At 51.3% G+C, this 15294-nt stretch overlaps 1 protein-coding gene and 1 long non-coding RNA gene across 4 annotated transcripts in view; one reads left to right on the top strand and one right to left on the bottom strand.

The window, feature by feature from the left end:
• Window positions 1–6195, bottom strand: part of PRRX1 (paired related homeobox 1) — a 151440-nt gene extending 145245 nt beyond the window's left edge. Inside the window, exon 1 of one of the 3 annotated variants that reach the window (XM_008264097.5) lies at window positions 4687–6195. In XM_008264097.5, coding sequence (XP_008262319.1) covers window positions 4687–4927 — 241 coding nt within the window. In that variant the 5' untranslated portion in view covers window positions 4928–6195. The remainder of the gene's footprint in view (window positions 1–4686) is intronic. The other 2 variants (XM_089336750.1, NM_001319580.1) reach the window with 2 other exon arrangements.
• A 3200-nt stretch (window positions 6196–9395) lies between these two features.
• On the top strand, window positions 9396–14209 carry LOC138850501 (uncharacterized). The gene is made up of 4 exons (XR_011390315.2): window positions 9396–9525; window positions 9726–9870; window positions 10689–10842; window positions 12796–14209. It is a non-coding gene; the product is annotated as an uncharacterized LOC138850501 (long non-coding RNA).
• Window positions 14210–15294: the final 1085 nt, after the last annotated feature.

Below are 15294 nucleotides of genomic sequence, written 5' to 3'. Positions count from 1 at the left end.
AATCAAGCTCAGCTACCCTCGTGGTTGAAAATATACTGCTGTCATTCGGCGGAAAAGGTCCTGGAGGTAGCTAAAAACGGGGAGTGGCGTCCGAAGCTCGGATCCGCGCCGATCCGCGTCGGCGGAATGGGAAGGCATCGCTGCTTCTAAACGAGTTTTTTTCCGCAGGGAGCATAAGAGAACTGACACCTTGTTGGAGATGATATTTTCTCTCGTGTGGTGAAATATAAAATGACGAACTACAAGGAGCGGTATGAGCGCCGCCGACCCGACGGCCGAGCGCTGTGACCTGAGCGCATCTGGGCAAGGTTGCGGATCCAAAACGCAGAGCTGCGCCGCGTCAATAGTGAGGGAGACGCCTGGGAAATGCACGGTGGTGTCAGTGACCCACTATCTTCCAGAACTGGGGGGTCTGGAGCCCCAGGGAGCACTGGCATCCTGGAGCCTGGAAAGGTACGTGTCCACCTCCCTCCCAAACACTTCAAATCCTAAGTCGCCTTTCACCGTACAGCGGGCAGGTCGCTGGACTGTCAATGCCTCCAAATTTTTAAGAGAGGCCACCCAACCCCCGCTTGCAAAAGAAACAGGGATTCACCACTTATTCTCTGGGAACTCACGGACCACTCTTGATGCTGGATTTCAACCTTCCGGCCTCCACAAAGAGACAAATCTCCAGGCTACCACCAAAACAATATATCATATTGGCTCCCCTCCTGAATCTAGATCATTGAGGCCCAAATTCGAGTTCTGACTGCCAGCGCGGGCTTGAGTCCCAGGGTGGTGCCGCGTAAGAAAATTTCTGGCGCCTCCGCTTTTGCAAACGCTGAGACTCTAGGGGGATTGATATCACTCAGATGCGAATTCCAACGGGGGAGCGCCCTAGAAAAGGCGCTCTCCCGGGCGTTTCTCTGGCGAAGAGAAGTGGACAGAGCTGCGCCAGCGAGAATGCGGCTGGTGGAAAGGGCGGGCGAGCCCCTCGCAGCCGGCATACACCTCTCGCTTTGTGACAAATCGATTTCCCGCGCCGCTGTTCTGCCTTCGCTTCCCGCGGCTGCCCAGGGCCCAGCTGCGCCGGGTGCCCGCTTAGCACCAGCTTGTAGGGTGTTCGTGCGCGCGCGCGTGTCTAATTGACTTTCCGTCTACCTTTTTATGACTACATGTGTTTCCAACAAAAGGTCTAATAAGGACAATCTGGTTTCACTAATTTAGAGGTTGGGAATGTGGAAGGCGGGCTTTTTTTTTTTTTAAGAGTTTGCAGAAGTTCAGATTAAGAAATGACAGAGGGATGCACTGTCCTCCTAGGAGCTGGTCTGCCTCTTTTTATGACTTACTCCCCTATCCCCTCCCAGACTCCCTCTATCCACCGCCAACACTGCTGGATCCTCACAGTGTTCAAGAACCATCTCCTTTAACTCCTAAGATAGTTGAAGCCAGCAGTTTGAGAAATTCACTGGTGTGGGACAATTAGTAAAAGGAGAAAGAAGACAGACAAGAGAGAGAAAAGTGGGGGTGAATATCAACCAAGGAAGGGAAGCAGGATAGGAGAGTGAGGAGGATCAGCGGGATTCGCTCATCTGGGACAAGCTAGCTCCTCTCTGCTACACTCAGCCCCTCTCCTGCCCGCTGTAATGAACATTTTGCAAAATTAAGAATTACACAAGGTGCACCTGGAGTCTGTTTTGCTACTTCCTACTAAAGCTGGAAAGGGCAAGGATACTGAGGTTCTACGTGGCTAGCAGAGTTAAAGGCATCTTTGCAATGTTCCCCATCTCTTGAAGATGTTATAGTTCCCAGATTTACAGAGAGCTGCAAGGAGCTGGGATTCCTACTCCACCCGTCAATCTCTTGCAGCCAGGATCCCTGCTCTAGCCTTCCTCTGCCACAAGACTCCCCTCTTTCCTGATTCGCTGCGTGCGGAGCCTCGGTGCCCACCACAGGCTGGAGGACCTACAGCCTCCAGGGATCTTGCCTGCCCAGTAGCACACAACAGCTTCCTCCACACCTCGGTGAAAGCCCAAGAGTTAGGGAGGACAGTCTCCTGGATGGCTGCTCTCACGGGGTTCATCAGACCCAGGTTTCTCCTGCCCAAGGGTGGGAAGAGATGGAGAAAACGCTGCTTCTAAAAGCAACAAACTACTTGTTAGACGAATGGGCCTCCTGGCCATCCCTGGGAAGTGAGGCCTAGCATGGGTGTGCATGGATGGTTGGGTGAGTGTGCGCATTCGCAACAATTTCCTGGACACTTTCCCCAGTCCCAGGAGCTGGTCGCTTCGTCCCCATTATTTCTCTCTGTCTTGGCCGTCTCCTCCCGAAGCTGTCTAGTGACATCTTTCTGCAGTTCGTCTGCTCCCTGGTTGGCCTTTGAGGCTCAGTTTCTTATCGCGTCTCTCTCTGTACAAGGCCTCTGCACTGACAACTCAGATGTGGTTTGGTGTATCCTCCGCTGGGTTCCCAGAGTCTTGGTCCCTTCTCCTGGGACACAGGAATCCCAGCTCATGGAGAGCATCTATGAGTGCCCCATTGGACGCCCGTGAGTGGCACAGCCTCACAGCCAAGGCGGCGCCAGGCCTCAAGCCTCCAGATGCGATTCACCAGCCCCCGACAGCCTCCCAAGCACTGTGCGCTTTCTCAAATCTGCTCAGAGGCACTGCCCAGCCGGCTTCCTGGGTCCTGTCTGCTCTGTACCCACTATAAGGCCATGACAAACCACAAATCCTGAGTTCTCTGTTTGTGGCATTCACTTGGTGCCAAACAACTGGCCCTGTCCGCATACCTCCAGTATCCGATGCCCACCGCGGCTGGCCTGGGCCGACCGCCTGGGGTTGCTGAGGCCCTGGGCCTTCACCCTGGTTTTTCTAGCCTCCTAGGAAAAAAACAACACGGTATCCATTCTCCTGCCTAGCCTGGTCTTCCTCACAGCAATTTCTCCCGCAGTACTGTTCTCTGTTGTGGGCTGTGTCTCCAGTTCTCTGAATAGTGATAAATATTGGGATTAATAATGAGTAAAGGATAACCAGGAATGGCAAAATGTGCAGACTTGGTGAAACTGAGGTTTGCAATACTAGCCTCTGCACGTTTTGGATGTTTTGTGTTTTCCACAGTAAAACGTTAAAAAAAAAAAAAAAAAGAAAAGAAATGGCATTTCGCGATGCATTTTGTTCGACCTAAAATGTTTATCCGAACACTTAACTCATACTGCTGGCGTGTGCAGCGGTAGCAGCTCAATGTCTGTGCCTGTGAGCCTTACCTAGGACCTGGGGTCACTGACTGGATTCCTCAGAGTTTGCACACAGACTCTAGGGAAAGGTCAAGGCCAGATCTCCTCGGACAGCCTGTTTCGCCCTCTGTATGTGTAAGTGCACCGAACACCAAAGTGGACATAGGCCTCGATTTAAGGAAGCAGGGCGGGGGGCTTGCGCCCCGCATGCCAGGGGCTCTCCAGCGTCCAGCTTTAGCTGGCTTGCCGGGCCCCCCACACTGTGCCCAGGCCCAGTCTTCCAGCTGTTTCTGAGTCCCGTCGCGTTCGCATGTTTGTTTTCTGAGAGTCTGAGATGGGTATTGTCTTGTGAGAATCTGAATAGTGTTGGGTCCCCTGGGTCCACGGGTTCCAAATTAGAAGACAAAACAGCGACGGGTAAGTAAAGACATGGAAAGCATTGGCCCTCGTTTTAGAACTTCTGGAGGTTCGGCCTCTTGCAACGTCGAGGAGAGGAGGGAGTTATCTACATGCGTCTGGCCCCTGTCACCTGTGATAAGGGAGGTGGCAGATCTACTACGGACACCTGCAGTCGCGTTTTCAAGGCCCGAGGCGAGATTTTCATGGGGTAGATGAACTACCCCATGTAGAGTGCACTTTTCTGGAGATTAGCAACCAACAGCAAAAACTCTTCCAATGTGAAACTCCACCGCCTTGAAGCCAGTGCTCCCCCGGACACTTCTCTCCTGCACGGGAAAGTGCGCAATAGGATCTCGCGTTTGAACACTGAAGGGCCAGTCCCCCTACGTCTGCGGAATTTGTCCCCAGTCAATAGAGCTTTCGAATCTGCCTCCAAGCCTTTTGCAGGTGGAGGCGACAGCAGGGGGCAGAGAGCAGCTCCCGCGGCTGGGGCTGGGAGTTGCGCGCGGCCTCCCCAGCGAGCCCGGCCTCCCTCGAGTGCCAGGGCGCGCAGCCCGAGCAGCGCGGGTCCCGCTCCCCCTGCGCGGTGCCCTCCCCGCGAGCCCGCTTTGGACTACCAGGGACCGGGAAGCCCTTCCCCGCCGACTGAGCATCTTTAACCCGCTGGCTTCCGAGTTGGCGGCGGCAGAACCCTCCTTTCCCCAGCCCCTCCAGCGGGACAAGCCGTCAGCCGCACTCGCCCGAGACCAAGGCACAGCCGGGTCCGTTAAGGCAGCAGACGGCGGAGCGCAGCGTCTGTGCCACGCACTGCTGGGCTTCGGAGCGCCCCCCGGCCTCTGAGCCTCTCCCCGACATCCACCTCCGCCAAGCCCTCGGCCGAGCCCTTTTTTTCTCATCTCTTTTCCCCTGACGTGCAACAGGCACTTCCTCCGGGGACTGCCAGCACCTCTCCCGGTTCGCCCCCCGCCGCCCAGTTTCTCCTCGGGGTCCTGAGGGCTCCCGCAGCCCCTACCCGGGCCCCCGCCCTCTGTTCCGGGCACACACCCCGCGGGCATGCGCCCCTCACTCACTGTCCTGCTGTGGGGTGTCGCTGCCGCTGGTGAGTCCCGGCGATTCCAGCAGGCTCCGGCCCGCCTCGCCCACGCTCTCGTCCGCCTGTGCCGCCACCATGTCCCCGGCTTCCTCCAGGTCTAGCAGGTGACTGACGGAGAAGTTCTTTTTCGCCTGCAGGGTGTCGAGGTTGCCGGGGCTGTCCAAGCGGCCGCCCAGCGCCGGCTGCCGCTCCAGAACGTGCCCGTAGCTGGAGGTCATGGTCTCCCCCTCCAATCCCACCCACCCCCCTCTTCCCGCTCGAATCAACACCAAACGCTGTGGGCGCGAGGGGGGAGAGGAGCCGAGTGGGGATGGAAGAGGGGGGAGTGGAGAGAGAGACAGAGAGAGAGAGGAGAGAGAGGAAGAGGGAGGGAAGGAGAGGAAGGCCAAAAAAAAAAAAAAAAAGTGGAAAAGAGGGCGGGGGACCCCCTTCTGCAGAGCAGAGCAGCCTTGGGCAGCCTCGGTTGGCTTCCCGAGGCCAAGTCCGGCGCGGTCCAAAGAGATAATCCACACCAAAAAATAAAAGTAAAAAACCACCCTATGTTCAAGTCAGTGAGAGGAAAAAAAATCCCTTCCAGCTCTCCAAAAGCGTCCACACGCACGCACTAAAAATAATAATGAGAGGGAGAGAAGAAAGGGGAGGCCAGCCGGTGGGGGGAGTCAGGCAAACAGAAGAGAGAGAAGGGGTGGGAGAGAAGAATCAAAGTGGGGTTGTTTCTTTTCTTTTTTTTTTTTAAGAAAAAAAAAAGAGGTTAAAGAAGTTATTCCCAGGCAAGAGTTCAAGCACCAACAGAAGGCTTGTTCCAGCTTTAAAACATCTTCAAGAAAACGTGTTCCCCTCTCTGCACTCCTGTGGATTCTCAGGAGTGACTAAAGTTTCAGGAGGAGAGGGTGATGTCTTGCAGATGTATTAGAGAGCAGGATTCTCACTTTACTTTTCGTAAGGAGCAAAAAAAAAAATTAAAAATAAAAAAACGAGGGCTTCAGGCGTCCGAGGGAGGGTGGCGGCGGCTCCCCCCTTTCCCTGCTCCGCGCCCCCTCTTCTAGCCGGGCTCCTTTTCCCTTCTCAGTTGGATCAAGAAGCTCTCTGGCACTTCAAAAGGCACAAACTGGCATGCAGAGGAGGCTTTGTAGGGAATACAAGAAAATTGGAGACCCCTGGGAGGGCAGATCTCGACTTAATAGGAGCCTGTAATTACGTGGCAAAGCCTTTGTGCCGAGCCTGACGTTTCACAGACCCCCTTTCTCCACCACAATCTCCTTCTTCCTCCTTTCCCTCCGACCAAAAAGCAGTCTGATTAAGAAAACCCCCTTTGCCAACATCAGAGCAGGAGAGAAAGGCAGAGGGAGGGAGCGAGGGAGGAGGGAAGGCAGAGGGAGGGAGGAGAGCGGAGAGCCCCTTCGGATTTTAAAGTCAAGGTCTAATTATCATTTCCCTGCAAGAGTATCGCCGGCAGAGAGGACTAACTGAAACCCACAGTCACTTCAAACGGGCTGATTATTTTGCTTCGGCATTAACTCCTCCAGATTTGTTTAAGATCCTGTTGGAAAATCTCATTTGCATGTTTTGATAACAGCTGCGGGGAAACTTGTTGGAAAAAATCCACCACTATCACAATCAAATTTGCTTCTCCCTTTCCTCCCGCTCTCTCCTCCCCTTAAGGTCTCCTGCTGCTCTCACAGTTTTTGGAGGGGAGTGCAGCGGCGAGAAACTAGGCGCACGAAGGCTACGTTGGGCTCCGGAGAGCCAGCCTATTAAATAATGCGATAAAATGGCCAGGGCGAGCCTCGTGGCAGCCTCCTCTCCCACGGTTCTGCCGCCTGCTAAAGGCGCGCTGGGGAGATCCAGAGGACGCAGAATCGATCCAGGCTTTCCCTGACGCGAGGAATCCCCGGGCTGCGGCAGTAGGAAATTTACATATGATTAAGCGGGTGGAAAGGACACCAGGAGTGAATCCTAATCGTCCCCTTACCCCAGCCAATTTCGTAACCTCCTTGGTGTGGCCAAGGTCGCTCTCCCCAGCGACGACGCCGAGCCCGGGGGTCCGGCCGCCCAGGGGCAGCGGCGGGGATGGGCTCACGGCGCGTGTCTGGGTCCAGCCGGGGTGCGGGCGGTCGCGGGGAGACAGGCGGGGGCAGGGAGCCCTCCACCCACCCATTTAAAGCTACGGATAGTGCTGTCGTCCATCTGCTGAGCACTAACTTGACAGAGGACAGAGAGGTGCTGAGCGGTTTTTTCATGACCTGTTGGAATTTGGTAACAGCTTTAATAGTCTCATTAGAAGTGAGTTACTATATGACAAGTAAAATATTAAGTGCTTATTTGTGGCGTTTTATGTTCACACACACACACACACACACACACTCGCTCCCCAGATTGTTAGACTTTATTATTATTATTATTCCCTCCTATAGCCGAGAGGCTGCCCTGGAGAGAAAGAAGGGTCTGAGTGTGCGTTAATGCTTTCTGGGCTCCAAACGGCCACAGTTAGCCCAGAACTTCCAGCCCCGATCTGGGAAAAGAACATTTGATGCCATCAAAGGGCTGCAGATTGAAACCAGATGTGCTCGCCTCGGTTCTTTCCATGCATTTAATTAAGGAGCCGGGATGGAGGAGACTTTTTCATCATTAGTCCACCCACTCCCCCCTCCTCTCTCCACCCCCTCGCCCTCCCCACGGGCCGCTCGCACCCCTACCGGGAGCCCTAGAGCCCCGCCAGCACAGCGCCGCCGGCCGCGCGGGTTGCTCCGTCTCCCCAGCGGTCCCGGCTCTAAGCCGTAAACATCTGTCCGCGTCTGAGCCAGGGCGAGCGCGAGGCGCGTGGGGGCGGCGCGCGCGCGGGTGGGCCCGCGCGCACTGGGAGCGCGTGGCGTGGAGGGGCGCCTTCCGCCTGGGTTGCCATCGGCGCCGCCTTCGAAGGTCCGAGCGGAGCGCTGCCCGGCGCACGTGCCGGGGGTCGCCGGACTGGACTGGACTTCAAGTCCTCTCCCCACTCCCCCTCTCCCGTGCCAGGCTCCGCACGGGTTTGCTTGCAAGGGCTGGGGAGCCGCTTCTCCCTTCCCTTCCGCGCCGCAGCGGATCTGCTGCCCCGAAACTTTCCCCCCTAAACCCGAGCAGCTGCTCGGCTCTCCCTCCGTGCCTCGCGCTCTCCACCCTCACAGACACAGCTGCGTTTTAGCGGCCCTAACCCCGACCGGTGACTAAGGTGTGAGTAAGGCATCTGAGGCTGCTGGCCTGCTCCAGACAGGACGCGGAGACTTCGGTCGCCTGGGGAGGGGGTGGAGGGGGCACCGCCCTCGCCGGAAAGTTGCCTTGCCCCACGTGCTGTCGCCTTGCTTGGTGACCGAGGTTGAGTGACAGGGCAGAGAGGTCAGGAATGGCACCTGAAAGAGCCCACCTCCCCCCCGTGGTTTCGGTCCGCTCTGCTCCCAGTCGGGTCGGGCACTTCTTGGAACCCCCCGACTTGTCATTCACGTTAACATCAACGAGCCGTCCGCTCACCGACTGGGATGCTCATCGCTTCTACACGCAAACACCGGACACACTTGCTAATCATTTGCCGGCCCAATAGGTTTCTATCTAACACATAAATCTCCACGTGCACTATCTTCCCAGAATGTCTCTTGGACTGAGAGTTCACCTCTGGGCCAACAGCCCCGGGCTGGTACAGCCAGGGCCGCCTTGGGAGCGCGCTGGGGTCTGAGGCCGCGGAACCTCGCCCGAGCACAGGGGATGACTTTGGAAGACCGTGGGGGGCGCACAGTGTCCTTGGAGTCTTCCGAGCTGAAACTCGGGGTGACCGCGTTGCAGCTCCCGGTGCAGAACAAGGCAGGCGGCAGGGCCCCCAGCAGTTTCCGAATCCGGCGGGGGACTCCTCGCTCCCCCGGAGAGGCTGCTGCTTCTCGGGGCATCTCGCAGGCCTCAGCTGCAAGGACCGCGGGCGTCTTCCCAGCCTGACATCACCGCAGGAAGCCGAGAGGCCGGGTGGGCCGCTGGCGTCCGGGTGGGCGGCGGGGACGTGGTGGGAAGTCCCCTGGGATGCAAATGTTGGAGACAAACACCCTGCGGCAAAATCCTGTCTTTTCCTTTCCTTTTCTTTCTTTCCTTCTTCTCTTCTCTTCTCTTCTCTTCTCTTCTCTTCTCTTCTCTTCTCTTCTCTTCTCTTCTCTTCTCTTCTCTTCTCTTCTCTTCTCTTCTCTTCTCTTCTCTTCTCTTCTCTTCTCTTCTCTTTTCTTTTCTGTCCTTTCTTTTAGTGGAAGATTTCGAGGGATATGTTTAGGTTTCTGTACCTCGCCCTTTTTATCTATTAACACAAGTGGATTAGATCCACACTTGATTATGTTTATACACAACATTTGTAATTTTTTGCCATCCTCGGATTGTAATGAAAACGGTAGGATAACCCCACAGGGAAATTCGAGACAGGGCAGAGAGCGCCTTTATGCCTTCAACGACAAAACGCCGGCCGGCCAAGCAGGCGCTCGGGCCACCCCACCCTCCGAGCCAGCGCTGATACTTTGCCCCGGGCGCCCCGCGTCTGGCCGGGGAACTCCTTCCCAGAGCGCCTAGGGTCACAGGCCCGGCTACAGGGGAGCACCAGGGGGACGCCGGTGGGCCTGAGTTCTCTCCCTCAGGTTGGGGGAATCGGGATGGCCAAGCGCCCGCAGGATTTGAGACCGGCCATCTGGCCGAAAGATGTCTGGGAGGAGGCTAGGAGAAGCTGTGGCTGAGAGCGCACGCTCACCTCCCAGGCAGGCGGCAGGCCTGGCCTGGGAACTCAGAAGGCCCCAGAGCGGAATGGCCTGATGCTGCCCCTGTAAGTTCCTTAATCTCTTATTTTGTTTTCTCCATGTGACTTCCTTTTGGGGAGCATTGGAAAGAGAGCATTTCAAACTCAAAATCTTCTGAACATGTGTAGGCCCTCTCTTGGCTGTGCTTGCCTTCCATCCATCAATCAATGTTTATTAAAGTCTGAAGCCCTGGATGATGTAGCTAACCAGAACTCTCTTTCCTCAGGACCTTTCCCTCATCTGAGAGTGGCTTTCCAATCATTCTTTCTGCCCCACACCCTCTGGGATAACTCCTGTTTTTGGATTCCTCCCCAAGTAAGTGGGAGCAAAACTGGAACTAACAAGGAAAGTTGCCAAGACATCAGACCAAGGTAAGAAGGGGGCTTGGTTCCCAGCCACGTGCCCTTGGGTGGTCCTATTCATAGTTAGCTTTGGTATTGATTACTATCCAGGATTTCCCTGGCACGGGAAGCTGGCAGAACTCTGCCTCATCTGGCTAGCAGAATGTCCCCCATCCTGAGCAGTTTCCCTTCTGAATTAGAAAGCCAGGAGCTGCACTCCCTGACATGCTAATAAGCAGACATGGTAATCGCATGTGACAGGTCACATGCTCCGTGACACATAAAGAAGACAATATCACCCCGTGCAGACATCATGCTGTGGCAGCAGAATTGCTTTCCTGCTCATAGTTGACAACCTAGTACATATTCATTAGCAATGAAATAGAGGAAAAGAGTGAAATGCAAGATGGGTTCTGCAGGGTTCTCCTATTTTAATGTTTTTCAGAAGGAGACTTTGTGCCAGATCTGAAAGAAACTCTCCTTTGCCCTTCCAGCTCTGGTTCTTGTAATCATAAGTGGCATTTTGGGTACATTCCTTCTGTGCATGGGTGAATGCTTTCCACCCACCCCTAACTCCATTTTGTTGCAATAATCAAATGAAGTAGGGCTAAAAACACATTTCCAAGTAGTGAGATGGTAAGGGGCCCACTCTGCTACAGACTGGGGGGCCCAACACATTCAGCTGGAACCTAGTGCAGGTGGCTTGGAACTGCTTTGCACGTCAACATCATGGAGACAGCCTTAGCTACCTGTGTGTGAGCAATACAGTATATACTTCTAGGCCTTATTTTACTGTCTCTGCTATATTTGAGAATGTTGACCACTTTCCTTTTTTTTTTTTTTTAAAGATTTATTTATTTGAAAGGCGGAGTTACAGAGCGGCAGAGGCAGAGAGAGAGAGGTCTTCCATTTGCTAGTTCACTCCCCCAGATGACTGCAACAGCTGGAGCTGCCCAGATCGGAAGCCAGGAGCCAGGAGCTTCCTTTAGGTCTCCCACACAGGTACAGGGGCCCAAGGGCTTGGGCCATCTTCCACTGCTTTCCCAGGCCATAGCAGAGAGCTGGATCGGAAGTAGAGCAGCCAGGACTCAACTGGCGCCCATATGGGATGCTGGCACTGCAGGCAGCGACTTACCCGCTCCACCACAGCGCCAGCCCTGACCACTTCCTTTTTGAAATATCTTCTGCTTCTCTATTTTGCTGACCACTTCTTTTTGTCTTTGTAGACTGTTCCCTTGCTCACTCCTTAAACACCGATGTTTGCAAGAGTCGTGCCCTTTATCCTCACTGTCCTTCACAATACATTGGTTGTTCTTAGCAAATCTCATACATATTTATGGATTAACTACCATCTATGTGTCAATGAATCTAAAACCTCAGTCTCAAGCTTGGCCACCTCCTCACTGTTACCTAGGACTAATTGGGCCGTTTCCCTCTCTAAGACTTGGTTTATTCATCCTTCAAGCAAGACTGATTATATCTACCACGTAGCAGTGAGATTTAAATGAGAATATATACAATCTGCTTAGCATGGTGCTTACCATGTAGTAAACACCAAGTAAAAAATATCTTATCTCTTTATTGGACATGCATGTTAGTTGAAGAAATTCAACATGTCTCAATCTCAAACTGAACTCAACCTCTTCTCCCCTTGATTCTTTTCTTCCTCTGATGTCACCTGCGGCTTACTCAGCTTATCACTCAGGTCCACCTGTTTTAACCTAGCCAGCACTGATCCTTTCACAGCATCATCAGAAAGTGCTTGTAGCATCAGAACTGAAGATACAGTCATACAGAGGAGGTGAGCGTGTGGGTGTAGTGTTATAGTGTCTTCATACTGTATAAACAGGGCAACAATTAGTAGTCATGGTGCCTGTCGGATGTCTTTCGGGGATATATGAATATGCAGGTGCCTCGCCCTCTCTGGCCTGGAGAACCCAGGCCGTATTCAGCGGGGTAGTTTCATGTGTACCATACACAGCTGTGGAAAGACCATGAATGAAAATAGAGGGAAAGTCCCTAACTATGGTCAATGTTCAGCAAGTGCTGCTTCCCTTCCTCTGGTCTCGCTCTTGTGCTCACTCAGCCCAGGTTACAGATTCTTTTGGGCTGAACAGACGAATGGGCGGCTCAATTCTTGCTATCCCTTGTGTTAGAAAAATCCTTTATGATGGACATATGCATGTGACTCATATGATTCAAAGAGCGAATGGCTCTAGGAAAGCGGCAGCACACATTGCACTCAAGGAAATCATTGCTGACTTCCCAACCTTTTGCAGGAGAAGCTCGTGGCCAGTGGAATGTTTCTGTCTCACTGTGAGAATTTGAGAACCTGCATGCTCATTGGATTCTTGGCTTTTGCATAAGACTTCGTGAGTTGAGGTCCCAGGCTGGCTTGGTGCCTCTGCAGGCTTCTCAGCTTTTGGACCCTGGGGCTCTGTTTCTAGGCCAGGTAGAAGTGAGGTGGAATTTTACAAGATAGGTACAAAATGCTTTGGGCCTGGATCAGTCTGGTTGATTGGAAACCTGTAAGATCTGTCAGCTGACTTCAGTACTTATTTATAGCATACACTGTGGGTGTGCCACTTTGGATAACTCTCCTTGGCTTGCTGTGTCCATAAATCTGGAATGAAGCACAGCTCACTTCTCCACCTGCTTTCCTCCCCGAATCCTTCCATAAATCTCTAATTTTCTAAACAGGCATCCCTCCTCCCTTCTCCCAGTTCTCCACTCTTCTTACCAGTGCTCGTTCATAAGTATACAACCAAACTGGGTGCAACTTTTATTGTCTAGTTACACTTCTTAGGTTAGATTTGTACTTTTGCCTTTCTTTCTTTTCTATTCTTATCTTGTAAAACATAACCAGATCTGCCTGATTTCAAGTTTTGCTCCACAGAAAATGGTGATTCTTGGTAACAAAATTTCAGAGGCATTTTTTCCTTGTCCCTCTCACAGGACTGCTCTGAAATAATGTGTAGAGAAATGACTCAGTGTCAAAGACACAACTGTATGGAAGATCGGTTGTGGTTGTCACTACCTCCACTTGTCAACTGTTCCTGCCATTCTTGTCTAGCCTTTCAACACTACACATAAGAAAAAAAGGATCGACACAGTAAAACTGGAAAACCTGACTTTTTAAAGTCTGAAGAAATGTATTATTTCAACACTTTTCGGATTACAAGCTTGATGCTTCTACAGTTGAAGTCAGAATTCACTTTTTTATATAACACATACCTTTGCCTTTAGTGAACCTGGTATCCAGCTCCGCGTTTAAAGCACCAGAACCACCTCCCCTGGACACACACAGTGAGAAACAAAAATAAAACAAAACCTCCTTTTGCCTCTCACCCTTCAGTCTTTTCCTCTCTCCTGCCCTGTTCTTTTGAGCAGCTTCTACTGTTTGAGGTCAAAAGTCTGAATTATTTCCTTCAAACTTGGAAGGGCTTAGTGATCTAATATTCATTCATGTTTGATGTCTTGGTCTCCATTAAAAATTAATACACAAGATCTCAGATATAAAAATTTAAAAATGTATGTTCTATTTTGGGCCAAATGACACACATTAGGAGTTCACCATTAATCTTTAACCATTACCAGTTAGTCTATGGCGTCTCTCCACGAGTGTAGTATGATGGAAGGAGCAGCAGCTTTAGAGGCCTTGGGAGCTGATTGCTTGGCTCTGTCTTTGGGAACAGCTTTGAGCAGGATCCTTAGTGCTTCTGAGCTTTAGGAGCACAAAGACTTCTGAAAAAAAAAATGCAAGATAACAGGTAAGGACCTACCTACCTTAGTATCTAGCAAACAAATGACGTCTCCAAAAAGTTCACGAAAAATGTGTATTATCAAAAAGTTCCAGAGGGAGGAAGGGGGAGAGATCTCTCATCTGCTATTTCATACCCTCGAAGGCCCACAGTAGCCGGAGCTTGGGCCAAGTTTAAGTCAAGAACCAGAAACTCAACCCACAGCTCCCACATGAGGAACATGGTACAATTATTTGGGCTATTGCTACAGCCTCCAGTGTCGGAATGGGCAAGAAGCTATAACTGGGAGCAGAGTCATGATTTGAACCCTGGCACTCTGAGGTGGTTTGTGAACATCCCAAGTAGTGCTTATCCACCAGGACAAATGCCTACTCCTAGTAACCAGGCTTTAGTGGTTGAAATCTAGTAAAATTGTAACTCACTCATTCATGTATCTAGCACATTCTCTGCAAAATTTGTTCTTGTAGTTCTACCCCTCTTTGTGAACAAAGCAACCTATCTCATTTTCTGACAATAAAACATGTGATTTCTGAAGTGAAAAAGAAGAAACTATTCATGAATTTAAATGTTTTGACCAAAATAAACTTATTTTTAAATTCTATTTTCCATTAATGTTTGAAGTAAGCCTTCATTGCACATACTCAATGAAAGTTAATTTGGAATTTTCACTTTGGGCTATGATATAGCTTGTAACAGAACAGCCATGCTCCCTCTAAGAGTAACTAGAAAACCTGGTGTATTTATATCCTCTTTGCTTCAAATGTCAGTGTGCTGCCAGTGCAGCCAGGAATTGAGCAATCAGATCCTAGAGAAGGACACTCTGAAGTAAAACAGTCTCTTCATGCACCCCTCCATCTTTGGATTAGCAGCAGGACTTCGGTCTGCAGTTAGAGATTGAGAAAATAATTGTTAAGGAAAAAAAAAAAAGAATCCTGCAGATATTCGTGCAATCGCTTGGCATTAGAGGAAGAGAAATTGGAGTTTGGACTGCTGAAATTTTATAGAGAAGGGAAACTGAGACAAATAAAATCAACGGTCACACCAGTTTTCTCCTCTGGGTACTTGCAAATGAAGCTGCACAAGGCAGAAGGCTAAGACGCAGAGCGTAATGTGAATAGAAAGCCAATCAGAATATTTTGTGACTTTCTCCAGGGAGACTAAAATGGAAGTGTATGCCTTACCAAGGAGGAGAATCCAACAGAAGCAGTCCAAGGTCTGTTAGGAGACCTAGAACACTGTGCTCTAACAACATAAATGATACGTGTGCTGAGCCTCACAGATGCCACGTTCTGTCCCAGGGTGACTGGAGCTGATCTGCCTCTCTTGTTCTTCAAGATAGGTTGAAACCTCTCTGGAGGAATGTGGCATCCAGAATCATTATAATTTTCTAAAAATGTCCAGCATTTGATAAAAAAAAAAAGCATATTAAGAAACAAGACCAAGAAAAATGATAATCAACATAATAGATGGCTCAGATTTTGGAAATAGATGCAGATCTAGTAATAATTATAATTAACATAAATAAAATAATAAATGGTAAGATGAAAATTTCACCAGAAAACTAAAACTATAAGAATCAAATGGGGGCCTGCGCTATGGCATAGCTAAGCTTCTGCTGGCAGTATCGGCATCCCAATATAGGCACTGGTTCACATCCTCGCTGTTCCTCTTCCAATCTAGCTCTCTGCCTGGG

This window comes from Oryctolagus cuniculus, chromosome 7, assembly GCF_051225735.1.
Source record: "Oryctolagus cuniculus isolate XC-2025 breed Fujian yellow rabbit chromosome 7, ASM5122573v1, whole genome shotgun sequence".
Classification (NCBI taxonomy): domain Eukaryota; kingdom Metazoa; phylum Chordata; class Mammalia; order Lagomorpha; family Leporidae; genus Oryctolagus; species Oryctolagus cuniculus.
The sequence above is the reverse complement of the archived record's forward strand: the minus strand, read 5'-3'. Positions and strand labels throughout refer to the sequence as shown.